This window comes from Onychostruthus taczanowskii, unplaced genomic scaffold (assembly GCF_017590055.1).
Source record: "Onychostruthus taczanowskii isolate IOZ18803 unplaced genomic scaffold, ASM1759005v1 scaffold19, whole genome shotgun sequence".
NCBI classification, from domain to species: Eukaryota; Metazoa; Chordata; class Aves; order Passeriformes; family Passeridae; genus Onychostruthus; species Onychostruthus taczanowskii.
In genome coordinates this window covers 13,971,079-13,987,374 of record NW_024499128.1, presented here as the reverse complement: position 1 = coordinate 13,987,374, position 16,296 = coordinate 13,971,079, and the positions used below count along the sequence as shown (strand labels likewise).

The 16,296-nt window shown below is 39.5% G+C and overlaps 2 protein-coding genes across 2 annotated transcripts; one reads left to right on the top strand and one right to left on the bottom strand.

The window, feature by feature from the left end:
* Positions 1 to 928: 928 nt before the first annotated feature.
* Positions 929 to 9,981, bottom strand: GNPTG (N-acetylglucosamine-1-phosphate transferase subunit gamma). The gene is made up of 10 exons (XM_041401908.1): positions 9,755 to 9,981; positions 9,471 to 9,538; positions 7,298 to 7,352; positions 7,106 to 7,189; positions 6,104 to 6,197; positions 4,701 to 4,815; positions 4,064 to 4,146; positions 3,681 to 3,809; positions 2,193 to 2,274; positions 929 to 1,111 (listed from the first exon to the last, which is right to left on the bottom strand). Exons 1-10 carry the CDS (start codon positions 9,979 to 9,981, stop codon positions 987 to 989), a joined length of 1,062 nt encoding a protein of 353 aa, XP_041257842.1. The 3' UTR covers positions 929 to 986.
* On the top strand, positions 9,957 to 15,286 carry TSR3 (TSR3 ribosome maturation factor). Its single transcript, XM_041401912.1, has 6 exons — positions 9,957 to 10,061; positions 10,159 to 10,375; positions 12,046 to 12,239; positions 13,036 to 13,209; positions 14,573 to 14,636; positions 14,715 to 15,286. The coding sequence occupies exons 1-6, from the start codon at positions 9,980 to 9,982 to the stop codon at positions 14,845 to 14,847; spliced, it is 864 nt and encodes a 287-aa protein (XP_041257846.1). The 5' UTR covers positions 9,957 to 9,979; the 3' UTR covers positions 14,848 to 15,286.
* Positions 15,287 to 16,296: the final 1,010 nt, after the last annotated feature.

Below are 16,296 nucleotides of genomic sequence, written 5' to 3'. Positions count from 1 at the left end.
GGTGCAGTGGCAGGCCCGTCCTCGCCCACTCCTCTGCCCCGAAGGGAACGCGGGCACGGCGGGCAGAAAACACCCCGAGGCCCGCGGCCACCCGCGGGGATGCGCTTACTTGATCGGGGCTGAGGGAAGAGCGGCAGCGCGGGGCGGAAGCGGACGCGGCGCATGGCGGGCGGCGCTCGCTGCCCGGCCGCCCTCACGGCTGGGCCGGGCGCGGGTCCGGCCGGCCCGGGGCGCGAGCGGCGGCGGCGGGGGGCGGATGCCCGGCGCGGCGGCTTCGCTGTCCGGGGAGGCGCCCGCCGGTCCGCAAGGCGCAGGTGTGGGGCGGCCAAAAAGCGTGACCGCTGGACATGGGCGCACAAAAGAGTGCTCGGCTGTCTGTTCCCGGGCTCCCTCACCGCTGCTCCCGATCCCCAGCTAGGAGGAATGGGTATTTCCTCAACACAACTATGCTTTTGTAACAATTCAGTGATTTCATTGCACTTTTCTGTCAGATTCTGACCAACTTCCATTTAACCTGACAGCCAAAGACGACATCGACCTTTGAACACGAGTCGATGGAGTGGTGTGGTCTGCATTGCTGTGGCAGAAAATGTTTCTTTTTCTGCTAAAGTGTGCCCAGAAAACGTTTTAGCATATAGATGAAATAGCATGTTGTTAACATTGTATTTAGTACCTTTCTTAAAACATCTTGCAGCACTGGTCTTGAGCTGGTTTGTATTCACTCCAACTTCTCCCACAGCAAAAGCTGGGACTAGGCGCAGAGACTCTTTTAAGTTTGTACCAAATACTAGTCTTACCAAAGAAGTGTTACAAATGTTGTCAGAAAGTAGCTAACTGTTCTCATAATGGTGTGCCCTCACTCTACTACACTGTTTGCTTTAGGGCACAAATTGAAACAAAGTCAAGAATACTCACAAGAAGGTAAATAATCTTTGTGGCATAATACACGTTCAGTTTAATTTGCATTCTGTATCACCCAAGTTTCTTCATAGAGTGTAATTCCAAATTCCTGTATCGCCATGCAGGTGCTCGTCGTTCTTTGACCCATTAAGAACTGATGCCACTGCAGTTGCCAGTTGGTGACTTACATGCTCAACACTGGTATTTCCAGCTGTAAAATTTAGTTTTTTAATATGACATCAGTTATTTTGGCTTTTAAACACCACAACATTTTTATCACAGAATTCACTAAATAATTTTGAAGTAAGTAATCTACAGTAAACTGAATTCTACTTCTGATTATAGAGTGCTAATCTGCAATAATTAAAAGAACTACTGCAATAATGAAAGAACTACCAAACAGGCAGAAATACTGTGCAAATAGTAGTTTAAATGTGTGCAGATAACATGTTCTACAAATTTTTTATATGAGTTTTTCCCTAGAAAAGTTTTTCAAAGCAAAAAGAAAAGAATAAGTGTGTCACTAATTTTAAGCTAAGTTAATTAGCTCAAAGGTTCTTTGTTTTGTTGAAGTGCCAATTCTGAGCATACAATCTGTAAAAGAAAAAAGATATATGTATTTATGTATATACATGTATTCCTGGACATTAAATTCTCCTTTGAGAAATAGTTCATGTAATAAAGGGCATGATGGTCTGGCAGGAATGAGGGAAAACAAACAAACAAACAGAAAACCAAATTACAAACCTCTCCAAAGAAAAAAAAATCAAAAAACAACTTGTCTGGAATTAATCCAGATTAGCTGTGCCCCTTCACAGCCAGCACCAGTCTTTCCTACTAAAAACTGCACGTGGTATGGTACTTACCTAACAGAAATCAAAGAGAGGGAAGAAAGAAACAGGCAACTTCAAAAAGGGAAAAAAAACAATCCAAAAAGATACAGAGAAAACTTCAAGTGTTATGAAAGGAATCAGGCCTTGGGGTTAAAATACAGAAGTGGAGTTACTTAACAGACACATTTGTTCTATTAATGAGGTAATATCGGTTTCCTTTTAAATTGGCACCTTAAGGACTGGAAACAAACTTCAGTTACAACAGCGGTCAAAATTTTTCTATAAAGCTAGAATTTCAAGTCATCAACAGATCTGAGAGCAAAGTAAGTCCTTGTGCACAGGAATCAAAACCTAAGTACTTATTAAAAACTTTGTCTACTGAATTTTACCACCATATATGCCAGATTTTTAAACTGTTCCTGTAAAACAGCATTGAAGAATGATACCAAAAAAACTCACCAGAATTTCCTTTGTAAGCAATACCATGTTGACCTAATAAAACTCTAAGTTTTTTCATTTCTTCAGAAAGTTGCTTGTATTCCTAAGAAAGAAAATATATTAAAAATTGCCCTCCCACTTTTCAAATACATACCTAGATTGGGAGCTTTTAAGAAAAAAATGTGTTTGTGCACAGCTGTTACACTTCTTGGCTTTGAAGAATTTAAAGTGCTTGTTCCAAGAACATAGAGCAAATTTTAGAAAAAGATACATGTCTGTGTTGCTAAAAGAGGAGCCAGCTTTTTTCAAGCCCAAGAGTAAAAATTAGAAATGCTTTCTGTAATTATTTCATATCTGTCCTGTAATTAGCATTTTATCATAGAAGAAATCCTAAGTTTGCTTCAGGACTGCCCTTATTTTATAATGATTGTAATTCTACGGTCTGGAAATTTGTCAACTCCTCAACTCTTGGCCTAGTAACTTCATGTTCTTGCTCTCAGCATTTTCTGTTCCTGACCTTACAGGAACAGAATTGCTTAATTCTTTTGAGACTCAAAGCACATACCTGAAATCTCAGAGAAGCCCCTATTTTTTGTTGTGTTTTGGTGTTTATATGAATAAAGATAAAGCAAAAGAATAAGTATTTAAGATTCTGTGTTTACCAAATTATGTCAATTAAGCTATGATGAAGCCAGAAAAAGAAATAGAAATTATTAAATACTGTATTGTTAATGAGTGAAAAAAATAATCATGTGACTGTACCAGCTCCTATGAGATCAAAATGGTGGTCTCTATATTAAAGTCTATTCAGCTTAACTGTGGTTTTATTTAGTTATATTAATGAATTACTACATGGTGTTTTGTCTTTGCTACACTTTTCAAATAAAAAGACAACACCAACTGCTTCTCTGCATTGCAATGAATGAATTCCCATCCGTGCTCTTTTTCTTGTGGTCAGGTTGCGCTCTTCTAGGCTGAGCACACCTTCTGCCTCTATTTTCCCCATTCCAACTCTGTTGCAGGAGAACTGTTCACATACACAAGAGTCATTCAGAAATAAATACAGCCCTTCTGCCTTTTGCTTGTGCAACAGCCAATGTATTCTTACACAAGTTTGGGTAATCATCCACAGAGATAATTAAAAGTGTCAACATTCTCGAGGTTGGTTACACATTTATCTTTGCAAGTAATTCCGTCCTGTCTCCAGACTGATATTCCCCAGAAAGAGTACCTACAAAGTGTTCATAACCCAAGCGACTACACCAATTCCTTCGCAACCCCTATCTTCTTACTGGGCATTCATTTTTGCTGGTTTGTTTTTGACTTAGGGGCTATAATAAAGATACTGAATCACACTACATGCAGGCTGTCACATATTGAAACCAGAAAGGATAACCCCATGAAGAGATTCAGCTGAACACCAAGGGAATTTACATAATGCTCTCCCACTAGATACTGTCATACAGTGAAAAGGTGGCAATTCCACATTGTAAATATTATGCTCTATACCTTACTGCACTTTTCCACTGTTTCAAATTCCGGAGTTATTTTCTTACTCTGTTTTTCAACTTCATTTTCTTCTGTTGCTTTTAGAAGTCCTGCTTCCTCAAAAATCTCTTTCAGAATTTTTTTGTAACCCTAGAAAAGAAAGTTTCCAAAAGGTGATAGATCAATCTGTTATACTCTCGTCTCTGCTTGTAATTTGCACTGGCCATTCCAAGTCCTCAAGCTTCATTACCAGTTCATACAGCAGTTACAGAACACAAAAATTACTATTTGCCAACTGCAGAATAAATGCATCTGCTCCGAAAGGAGAAACTACAGAAGCCAGGTTTGGCTATTTGACAGTAACTTTTTTTTTTTACCAAATAGAGTTGGAAGAATTAATAAACCTGGTCGGTTATTAGTTCGTCGTACAGAAGCTGCTCTGCTTCATCCCACTTCCTCTGTAGTGCTTCAGTCAGAGTTGGATAAACTGAAAAATGGAAGTCAAACCATGTAAAAACCAGGAGTGCTGTCTTGCATTAGTTAATTCATCCTCTAGTATCATGCAAGAATATTTGTTTTAAGAACTCACTGTTTCTTTACAGTACACAGCCTCCACTGCTTTCAAGAGCTGGGCTTAGGCTTAAATTGCACTTTGCACATTTAAAGTTTCTGGAGAATGACCAGAAATTTTTATTATTTCAAGATCCAAGGCCTCATATTCCTTTGCTCAATGTAATTCTAATGGAGCTTTTTTGCAATGTAAGTAAATGGGCAGATACTACAGGGCTTATTCCTACAGACCAAGAAAAGAAAAAAAAAATCATTCACTGGGTCTAAACTAGCAATGACAAAAAAAAAATTTACAAATTTATAATCTCAAATAAAAAAAAATATTTGAGAAATACCTGTGTTATAATGACTTCATATAATATGTTAACACTTGTTACTAATTCATATTAAGGTACTAACTCAACCTAAAACCAGACACTCTGAGGATAGTGTATATGCTAGCTGTTCCACAAAGTATTTTTTAAATCTTACCTAAAAGTGAGTGGGGATGGCACACGAGAGGAGTCTCAAATGTCAAAGAGTAAACACAAGTACTTGGCTCAGACACATAAGCCAATTTATTGCTCTTCCCACAAACAAGATGAACCTAAACATCAGTAAAAACAAAGATGCGCAAAAAATGTCTACATGAAATGATACCATCACTGATGATCTATCTGCTGTGTTCCAATGCCAGTAGATGCATTTCTGCACACACTGTCATGTCAAAGCTTCCAGCGCCTTTTTTTATTTCTTTCGGACAGAAAAAGCATCACAGCAGCACATCATCCATTTATTTTATCAAACGTGAAAATTGTTTTCTCTAATGGGAAATTATTCTCCCCACCAACCATTGTTTCTTGAACTACTAAGTACCATATTTCCAGCAAGAATGAGAGTAAAAAGGACAGCGAATAGGATGCCTTTAGAATCTCATCTAACATAAGCATAATCTTCTTAAATTTTATTTCTGACCAATGTGCTAATTTAAGAATACAAGACGCATCCAGACTGCAGAGAATTGTTTTCATCTTTAGATTTGCAGCACAAGTATTTTGTGTCTTCAAAATGAAATGCCAGTGAAAAATTCAATCACAATATCAAAGGTCATACAATATGAATTCTTTCTGCAGCTTCCATGAGAAATAAAGATGTTAAGCAGGCACCTCCATTAGAGTATAACATTTTCACCATGGCCAGGATATGGCAGCCAAGTTGGCAGCTAACTGCAAGAAATTCAATAAGGTGAAGTGCTGGGTAATGCACTTCGATCATAACAACCCCGTGCGCTTCTCCAGGCTCGGGCAAGAATAGCTGGAAAGCTGCCTGGTGGAAAAAGACCTGGGGATGCTGGCTGACAGGTGCTACTCATCAGACTTGCACTCTAGACCCTTGCACAGCTCCAGTGCCCTTCTCTAGACATGCTCCATCACCTCAAAGTCTTTTTTAAAATGTCCCAAGTGCTTGTTCTAACACCACGCTTAGCTCCTCAGCATGCTATTGTTAACTGCCAAATTCTTTTCCCTCCTTTTTCCTGGATGTTTTTAACAGGCTGGCATCTTGAATTCTGCAAAGAGCTCTTTTTCTTTATTTTGCCCGACACATATTACAAAGCACTGAACTGTATTTCTACAGTAATAATTATACCACTCTATCAAAGAAAAAAAGAGTTGTAACTAACCAATGAGAATCCATAAGTAAATGTCCTCAAAATTTTATCCTGATTCTAGCTTTCCTCCTCCAGTCATTCACATAGTCTCTGCAGGAATTCATCTTTATGTTTCCTATCACAGCTTAAATGATGACTTCTTCAGGGTAGGAATGTTTCAGTCTGTAGTCTCACAAGTGTTCGTAGAGTCATGCTGTCTGAATTAGCACAGTCTAAGTTATTATACCTTTGTCTGTCTGCTCTTAGTTTCACAGGAGTCTCCTTCCCTCATCCACATTCCAACAAATGTGTTGTTGTCAATTTCCCATTCATGCCAGATTCTGAAAAAAGAGGACACTATTTTGTTTTAAGTTACTGGACAGAAAAAGATGAACCCTCAGGAAGAAAACCAAGAATACCCTTATACCATGTTCAATTTAACTGTATATACTTCATTTCTGTTGTCACAGGATTTCCACTTCCTATAGCCAACACCTTGGAAGCAGTGTAGTTTGTTATCCAGGTTGCTATACAGGACACATCAACAGCACTTTTGAGAGCAGTTTGCAAACCATTTGCAGTTAGAAATCTGTGTTTAAGTCTAGTAAAATAAAGTTTAGAGATCAATCCTAGAACAAATTCCATGAGGCTAAGTACATCATGAAACTTAGTTTGATTGCAGGATTTTTAGTGCTGGTGAGAGCACCTACAAAAACTAGTTTACTTCTGCTAGTCCTAAAGCCTGATACCCTCAGCATGGTGATGTGCCAGTTTCCTCACATACTCACTTACTGTTTTGCACATAGGAAAAAAAGAGACATCTATACACAAAATATCTAGAAATGGTCTGGTTTATATTGTTTAACAACAATTAGGCATAAAGCACTCTTTTAATTTTGTAATATTTGTATTTAACCCAAACTGCAAATAGTTAATGGCCATGAAATCTCTGTTAATATAAGCTGTAGTTAGACATTATTGAATTTCTCACGTGAACATATCACACTTGCAGTGGGCAGGGGTTATCAATCAGTCTCCAGCTAAAAGAGGAGGTTAGTATTTATCAACAACAACAAAAAAAAATCGGAATTTTTCAAGACAGGGTATTTTTATGTATAATGCCTTGGGAACTACCATGACCTAAGCTGAGCAATGGAAGAATCTCAGTTTTAAAACGGCCTAATTTTTACAATCTAAGAAGTGGCCTGCTGACAACATAGCTAAAACGTAAAAGGTCTAAATGCCTCACCCTAAAATCCCACTATAGGCATTCCATCGAAAAGTCTGCTCATGCTGAGTGACATTATGGAATGGACAAAACTCATACTTGTACCTTAAAAGGAGAGAAAAGAAACAGAAAATAAGAAATGTTTCAGATTGGAATAAAAAACTAGTTTATTCCTAGTAAGTATATAAGCAAATATCCAAATCCGTTACTCACGTGGATTCCACAAAACTGAAACACTTGCCAGCAAGCCTAAAGAGATGTGCAGGGCCTAAAAACATCACAACATGACATAAAGGAAAAATAATGTTTTGGTTAAATTTAAGCAAGCTACTGTGGTGATAAAAGTGCGAGGAGTATGTGACAAATTTAATTCTCTGCTGTACACAAGGAAATTTTAATGTTCCACGTGAATTACCGTAAGTTCTTACTAGCACTATACAGGATTGCATCACGATCTTTGACGTTTATCATTCTCACTAGCCAGTGGAACAGATAAGCCTCATTTGACAACAAAAACAAGAAACCCGTGTAAAAATAAACATTTGGAGGCCAGGTCCATAAGAGGAATCATCAGTGCAGATCCTGCCAAAATCTAACATTGAAATAGTTGAAACTCTTGCCTGGCAGCTCCAAATTCATCCAAACTCTGCAAGTTTATACTAGTACAGCTCACTTGTTCAAAATGTTAACAGTGCTGCATATTTAAGTTTCACTGAGATTCTCAAACTGGATAATCTTTTTTGTCATTTGCCTTCATGTCTGATCCAGGTAGTATTTAACAAGATAAAACTTTTGCTGTCAGACAGATCAGCAATTGCAATTCTATTCTTTTAGTATTGACTACAAGGCTTGCTGCCAAAGAAATCCAAGACAAGTAACTTCTCCTTAAAAAGAGGGCAAAAAGTTCTGAACTACATGATAGAGGAGTATTTCAGTATCTCTCATATAAGGAAATTTACCTTGGAATCACTAAATGTTTATGAGGAAAGAAGAAAAGAGATTACAAAGCAAATAAAGTAAAACCCCATCCTGGATTCAAATTCCCCACTGTCAGGATTGTGTAGGCACTTTTTCCAAGTATCTAGACAAGCAATCCTACAAACAAAGGTCAGACTACCAGAATCACGCCCTCCAGAATGCTTTAACCACTGGGATACAGGGATACTGGGATACTGGGATACAGGCAGGTGCTCTTTCCCAGGTGTTCTTCTGACTGCACGATCTTGCATTTCATTCTACAGATGGGCTTGGCCAAAGGGTTTGCTCCTCTACTACATGAAATCTGTGCCTCAGTGATTAGGATGCTCTCCCCACAAATGAAAAACAGCAAATGTGAATGTGTCCATAAGGAATGCATTAAACTTATGTCCTCCCTTTCCAGGGCAGATGCTGTAGAAGAGAAACTACCAGAACTATTACCCCAACTGTTTTGTAGAAGAAAAGAACAAGTACGGTTTCCATGCTAAAGAAATTATTCGGCAAGGCAGGGTTCCATGCCCTTAGGTTCATATTCCATATACACTCCCAATTTTTGGCTACATGTAAGATCCCACAACAAAGAAATGCTGTGCTGTCCTTTTTTTCCTACTACTTTTGGCAACTTCTCATTCAGCATTCTATTACTAATCCCATTTCTAACTATTTCACATTTCACATGCAGTACATGCAGAATTATACACTTGAGTTTATAAAAAGTGACAGAAAACATTAAGCATAATTACATTCAATGTCGTCATACCAAAATGTCTTTCCTGAATCTGAACAAGGTTTAAGTTTCTGCCTAAGGTTAGCAGAGAGACAAGAGTTACTCCCTTTTGCTTAGTCTTTGCCTTCAGTGTTTATTTGCTCTCCTCCAGAGATGGCCTAGAACTTTCCTGTTCATTTTGCTTAAGGGATGCATTTATGTTGCAACACTGAGGCTGTGTGTGTGAAATTGAGCCCCTCTGACTGGTTCCAAACCTACTCTTAGGACTTCTTTTTTAAACTATTTTTGGGTACTAAGTACTACTGGATGATGGGATGACTTTTATATGATAATCTCAATGACATTGAGGATTGTGTCAAGAGAAAAGTGTTTACTGTGGGTCAAAAGGATCTTTTACAGGCTAGAAAAACACAGAATAAAACATATGCATAGTCCCATTACAAAAACTGTATTAATAGCACTGGCACCTGGAACCACCAGTGAAGGTAATATAGGTTTTAATCCTTCAGGAGCACAATAAAATATATTTGCCCGTGCTTACTTTACATGATGTTTATAAAACAACACATAAAATTCGGTTTTGTATGCATAAAGTCGAAATAGACTATTTGCACTGCAAACAACTGCTGCTACATGATGAAAACTGTACCAAAAATAAAATAAAGTAACGGTTGCATATACCTGATACTGCAGACGGGGACACCTTTGGCTGCAGTCTATTTGTTTGAGGCAAGAATGGGTTATTCAACCTTTCAAAAAAAGGAAAGTCAAACGTTTAAGGCTGAGTTATGCATCTGGGCGTGCATACATCCTCCCCTACCTGTGTGTCTCAATACCGACGGCCGCTGCCCGCGAGCCAACTGCGTTGGAAAAAACGGGCTGGAGCGGGCACGACGGCAAGCAGACCCGAACCCGTCGAGTGCAGGTGGATCGCGGGACGACAGGGCGAGCACGCGGCCACGTACCCGAACGTATTCGGCTCCTCCACGATCTTCATTTTCCCCGCCGAGGCGAAGGGACCTGCTAGGAGAGAGCAGTTGGGCGCGGCGGATGGACCAAGCGACCAGCGCGCCCGCCCGCGGCCCCGGCCCCGGCCCCGGCCCCGGCCCCGGCCCCGGCCCGCCATCGCCCGCTCCGCGGGAAGCGGAAGTGCGCGACCCCGCGGGGCGGCGTCTCCGCCGAGGGCGGCCATGGAGCGCGGCCGGCGCGGAGGCCGGCGCGGGGCTCTCAGCCTCGAGACTTTCGCGGCGGAAGCGGAGGCCGCGCTGGCAGGTGCGTGAGGCGACGCGGGCCGCGGGCAAGGGCAGGCGGGTCCTGCCGAGCTGTGCCGCGTCACCGCTGGGCATTGACGTACACCTGCCGTTTCCAGCTTGCCTGGACGGCGAGACGGCCGCGGATGGGGGCGCTCGGGAGGCCAAGTTCCCCTGCCCCCTTGCCATGTGGGAGCTCGGACACTGCGATCCCAAGAAATGCACCGGGAGAAAACTAGCTCGGAAGGGGTTGCTGCGAACCCTGCGCCTCCGCCAGAGATTCCCAGGCGTCGTCCTGAGTCCGCTGGCCACGGAGTACGTCTCTCCGGCTGACAGGTAGGGCCTCTGTGCCTGTTGGCAAAACCCGGCGGCGAGGGAAGTGGGGGAGGTGCAGGCTGTGAGGGTCAGCACTTGCTTCAAATCCCGTCCTGATGCTGTATTAAAGAACCACTGATACATGGCTGAAACTCATATGGAATAAAACTGACCTTCTTATGACGTTACACTGATGCATGAACATGAGAAATAGTCCTTTTATCAAATCAGCTTAACATTTTTACACAGCTATGATGAGAAAAGCATCTGTAGCTCCCAATGAAAAATCAAAGTGCACATCCTGTAGGTTAATTTCTTCAGAGCATGGCCCTGTAGCTGCTGTGTCTTTTATCATGCTATAGGTAAGTTCTTTAGTTAGACAACACAATGTGTTAACCCGAAAACTTTTTGCAGAAAATGAGACTTTTCTTCAAATGTGCCTGCAGAATTTTTATAAAGATACACTTACTCAGAGAAAAGATTTGTCTCTAGAAGCAGAGAGAACTTAGCAGAGAACCTACTAGGAACTTCGGTGTAGTTGAAGGTGTGAACATTACTATTAACCACACTTCTGTCACATTTTTAAACCTAGAATTATTCACATTTCATTTTGAATCACACGGGTAAACTTTTTTTGCCATTTGCATGTTTGGAGGAAAACAGTGCTACTGTTCTTTCTCATTGCATCTCTGTTAGAGGTTATTGTAAAGCATATGGGTTTTGATTAACAAAAGCAGGGGATGTATGCAAGTTTGTTGCCAGTATAAAGCATCAATTGGAATTCTCACTTCATCAGTACAATGGTAACAATTTTTCAAATACAGTTGTGAAATACAAAGCTGTGTTTTGTGTCAGGTACATACAGGCAACGTGTGTATCTGTGATTGTGATATGCGTGGAAACTGACCATGGGACAGTTATAAAGACAATTCTAATAAATAACTGAGGAAGTAAAGCATGGAAGAAGGCCTTTGAACCTATCCTTTGTTTGCAATTAAACTTTATAAGTCTTAAGTTGATTTAGGAGCATTCGAATTAAAGCTCTAAGGATGTTGCTGTTTGACAGGAACTTTCTGCTTCTACCTAAAAAGAGTTTTGCAGTAATGACCTTTTGAAGTATAATTTTAGAATATTGCCTGTAGTAAGGATCTTTGAAACTATAGCTTTAGAATATATCAGAAGGAAACATGCTTATCTCAACACCTTAACAAAATATTGAAAAGCAGCTTGAGAAAGGAAGATGAACCTCAACTCAAGCACTAATAGTTTCGACCAAGGGAAGCTGGACATCACTGCTATGAGATTTATAGTCCTTGCAATTAGAAGGTGAACCCGCATCTGGAATCTGGACCTCACCAGCTGGGAGACTTCTTTCTTCTTTCGGAAGCTGGACCCCACCATCTGGGGATACTCCTTTCTGGGAGTCATCCTGAGAAAAACTAAATCACAATAGTGTATAGAATGGTGACATAAAAATTGGGAATAGAAACTGCTGAGAAAGCTTATGAGTACCCCTATAAATATCTGTAAGCCCCAACTATTGGTGTGCAGTTGGAGGGAAAACTTCCCCCGCTGTACCCAGGGCTGTATTACTCATACTTTACCATATTAGTTAATAAATTGATTGCTGCTTGAATATTGGCCTAGTCAAACTTCTAATTTATAACACAGTGACGTTTCTTTTTTTTCAGACGCGTCATTGCTCAGAATGGAATTGCAGTCATAGATTGCTCATGGGCCAAATTAGAAGAAACTCCCTTTCAGAGAATGAGGGGAAGTCATCTGCGGTTGCTGCCTTACTTGGTGGCTGCAAATCCTGTTAACTACGGTCGGCCGTGCAAGCTGTCCTGTGTGGAAGCTTTTGCTGCAGCGTTTTGCATTGTTGGTAGGCTCCATTTGCCTGATGTGAAGTATGGTGCTAGCAATTGCTACATCTTTAATATATCAGAAGAGATGGTCTGCGGCAAAATAAACTGTAATGCTGTCGTATGGGTCGTCACTTTCTTGACTTTGGGATCAGATTGTCTAGCTTTCTTCCAAGGGTGTGTTATCAGTTACACTGAGGTATCCATGGAGTATTCATGTCAGCTACTAAACAGGACACAAAGTGATAATCCTCATTTTCTCTGGATGGTGCATAACCTTAGAAAAACTAGAGTTTTTCTAAGAAAACTCTTCTCACTCTTCTAAAGAAGAGTGAGCACAAATGCTTAGGCAAGACTGCCTTAATGAGAGGTAGCAGCTGGCTGTTACTAGGGCGAGGTCTGGGTAAGAACTAAGAAATTGCCCCCTCTTGTGATGTTTTGCAGACTCATCACAGAACTTTGATAAGAAATGCTCTACCATACTGCAGACAAATCTTATCTTCTGAAAATACTGTACAATTTGTCTTGTACTGAAGGGCTGTGGGACCTAGAATCATTCATTACCTGTATAAAATATTTTATGTAGCACTTGTTACAAGGCTATGAACTAACTACTCTTGGATTCAGTTCCATGTTTCAGGTTAAACTGAAATTTGAAAATGGTTGTAGTCTTTCCAAAAGATTTAATCCCCGAACACTGGAAGAAACACTGGTAAACATCTCTCTACTGTATTGACATGAATGCACATACTGAACTAGAAGCCAAGTGAAATCTCACAGTAAAGAAGAAAACTGATAAATTATTTTCTGTTTTAGGATTCCCAGATCTAGCCACCATTCTTCTAAGGAAATTTAAATGGGGTAAGGCATTTCTTGACCTGAACAAAAATCTCTTGGAAAAATATGCAGCCTGTCATTGCCATGACGACATGCTAATCATTGAGAAGGAGTTCTTAGCCTGTGCCCAAGAAAAAAAAGATGAAGAAGTAGGTAAGAGAAAAACAGAAACACTACACATGCCCTTTTTCTAATTAGTTTATTCAGAGTCTTTTTCTTAAATCTCATAAAAATATTAGCAAGGTGGAAGATAAGTGCTTTGCTTTGCTTTGCTGATATGTGTAGTTCTGTCTTTATACTGTGCTAAGTGTACCTGTTAGCCCAATTTTTTTCAACTCAAACAGGGTGAAAATGACTGAAGCAATTTAATGCATAGAGTATTCACAGCTGAACTGTAAAGCAGTTACCCTTATTCAGCTAACCAAACTGTAAAACTTAGGAGCAAAAAGAAAATACAATGCTTCCTTGTTTTCTATACAGATGTTAAAAGCAGAGTATGAGTAAAAAGACTAGTAATTGAGAAGGCACTATAAGACAAATATAGGCATATACAGTCAGATACCAAGTTAGTTACACATAAATCTAAGGACTTTTAATAGACATATTTATATAGTCCTTAATAAAGATGTTTAAAATCAGATCTTTATTTAATTATCTATAAATATAATGAGAATAATTTATAATAAGTACAAGTAGTTTATTCCCAAAGTCTTCCAGTAAATTATTCCAGTCCCAGTATTTCAGGCTGTATTCACCAGTGAGTGCTTGGTCTCATTCAAGACAGCACAAAGAAAGGCAAATAATCAAGAACATATGAAAAGGGGTTATCCTAATTAACATTTTCCTTTCATGGTGATTAAGCCCTTAAAATAGGCCAGGGGCTCATACTGCAACAAGGTGGTCAATAGCCTTCACTTGCTCTAATCTCTTTGCCATGGTACTGAATTAAACCATCCTCTTGTTGGAGGCCTAACTAGTTAGGTTAAACTGAAGACAGCTCTTAAGGGGCAACATGGCTATGCCACTTAAAGCACACTTCCACCTACAATCCTATGTATTTTCTGGTTGAACTGCAGAACCAAGACTTGTTTGACTTTTCTGACAGTTCTTCCCAGCTGCTTCAGTCGAAGTAAGCCCAGCCTTACCCTTACTCAGCAAGAGCTAAACCTGGACAGCTGTAACTCACATCTTAGTGGATATCAGCTAACTAGATAGCCATTTTAGAACTTAAACCGTGTTTTCTTACCCAAAGCCTTAGAAACCTACTTATTCAATGTGACCACCTCTAAAGAGCAACAGAATCGCTTGCAGGGGGGTGAGGGAAAGAGTGAAAAGCCTAGACTGGGCAGGCAGGACTTCAGTTATTTTCTCATCTCCCCCAGTTTCTCCTCAAACAACAATGGTAAACTTATGAGAGATGTGAACTAACCTTTCTGTGCCTTCCCCTCCCTGCCATTAATCTGTGAAAATGAAGGAAGACCATTAAGAAAATGTGTTTTTCATTTTATTTTTCCAGATCCATTTGATGTTGACTTAGAAAAAGAATTTTCTAATCCCAACAGGCCAGTCAATTACTCAGGGTAATGACATTTAATTTAAATAACAGTTTTATTTAGTGTAAGTTATTTTGCTTTTATAATCTTGAAAAATGTTTCCAGTCTAGCACCAAGGAAGGAAGACTCTGAGGAGGACAGCATGAGCAATCCAGATGATGCCACTGAAAGTAGTGAAAGCATTGACGAGAGCAATCCAGAAGAAATAAAAATCCCCAACAATCCCAAAGAGTTGTAACATCTTGTATAAAGAAATTTTCTTGTGTATACTTGAGTGTGTCTTGTTCATCTGTAACTTGGTGCTTAGCAAACCTCAGTCACTGTGCAGGTTTGTAGGTATTTTTATACACAAGAGCTCTAGGTTATTTAATTTTTAGGTAAGTATGGAACATTATTTTGTGAGGAGTTTGAAGTTTAGTTACAAGTTAAAAAATGACCCAGTATTCTAATCAATGTGTCTGGAAAGTGGATTATAGGGGATTATTTTTAACAAATAGTATATTAGGTAAACTTTCTTAACTTCTGATCTATATTTCAACAGTAGAACTCGACTAAGCTATTGCCCTGTTCATGGTTACCTACCACATAAGGAGTCTCTTGACTTTTTGCAGGCTTGAATCTGCCATGTGTATTTCAACTACTTCATCCATTTAGAATAAACTGAGCTAAGCCTGAAAGGAAAAAAAATGCTTATTGGAATTGCTTTAACATTTGTCTCTTCAGGAACTTTAATTGTTCATTTTATTTACTCTGATACAGTCCTAAGCAACAACAATGTTTTGGGCACTTCAGAATTTTACTGTGAAATTTCACATCACAGGTTCATGAGTGCTATCTCTGTATTTTCATCACTCAAAGTGGCTCTGTACAAAGTCAGAAATACACATTGTCTGGCCCTTAAAGCTTTGTGACAGATTCATACCAGCACTAGTATCTTAGGTCACTTTTCCTGACGCCTGCCTGTTTGTACAGTGAAAATGACCTGTTAGCAGTTATTTTCTATGTATTTAAATAGAAAACTCTTTGGAAATTCAAGCACCCAACTGAAACATAAACTTCAGCGATCCTTCAGTGGAATTGGACATACTAAGGACAATTCCAAGTTCTTCACATCACAGGACTTTCTCCTCCCTCTACTACTAGAGGGATTAAATACTAGTGCTACTAAAGCTAAAGCTGGGAGTAACAGCAGCAGTTTGGATAGTACATATACCGAATTTCCCTTTTAAAAACAAGAAGCACAAGTAAATTAATTCTACATGAAGACATTTCCTTTGATTTGGTTTTTTCAATAACTTCCCCACCCATATGAAATCTGTTCCAAATGTGCTGCTTTAGCAAGGATTTCTTAGACAGTAACAAGAAAGCAATTCAACATAACTTTTAAAAGACTGAGAACCCTGTGAGCATGTCAGCTGTTCTAATTTGGGGGTATGCTTTTATATTATTAGGCTGTAGTAATCAAATGCAGACAAACAAAACAGATCTGGGAACAGAGCTGTATAACTTAGATTAACTTAAGTGCTAAGCTGTAGCCTTTTTTTAATAAAACCACTGAAGAAGATAAGCTCAGATGGAACAAGGCTTATTTTTTGTTTTGCAGAATGATTTTGACTTAAAAATATAATTAAAAAAGCAGTGAAAGTTTAATATAGAGCATATCAGCTTGACATACATGAAAATAACT

Coding starts and splice junctions, on each gene's coding strand:
- TSR3 (XM_041401912.1), top strand. CDS start 9,980: ATGGAGCGCGGCCGGCGCGGAGGCCGGCGCGGGGCTCTCAGCCTCGAG. Junction 10,376..12,045: donor TACGTCTCTCCGGCTGACAG/GTAGGGCCTCTG, acceptor CTTTTTTTTCAG/ACGCGTCATTGCTCAGAATG. Junction 13,210..14,572: donor AAAAAAAGATGAAGAAGTAG/GTAAGAGAAAAA, acceptor TTATTTTTCCAG/ATCCATTTGATGTTGACTTA.
- GNPTG (XM_041401908.1), bottom strand. CDS start 9,981: ATGGCCGCCCTCGGCGGAGACGCCGCCCCGCGGGGTCGCGCACTTCCG. Junction 4,816..6,103: donor CTAAGAGCAGACAGACAAAG/GTATAATAACTT, acceptor ACTGATGTTTAG/GTTCATCTTGTTTGTGGGAA. Junction 4,147..4,700: donor CCATCCCCACTCACTTTTAG/GTAAGATTTAAA, acceptor TCCATTTTTCAG/TTTATCCAACTCTGACTGAA.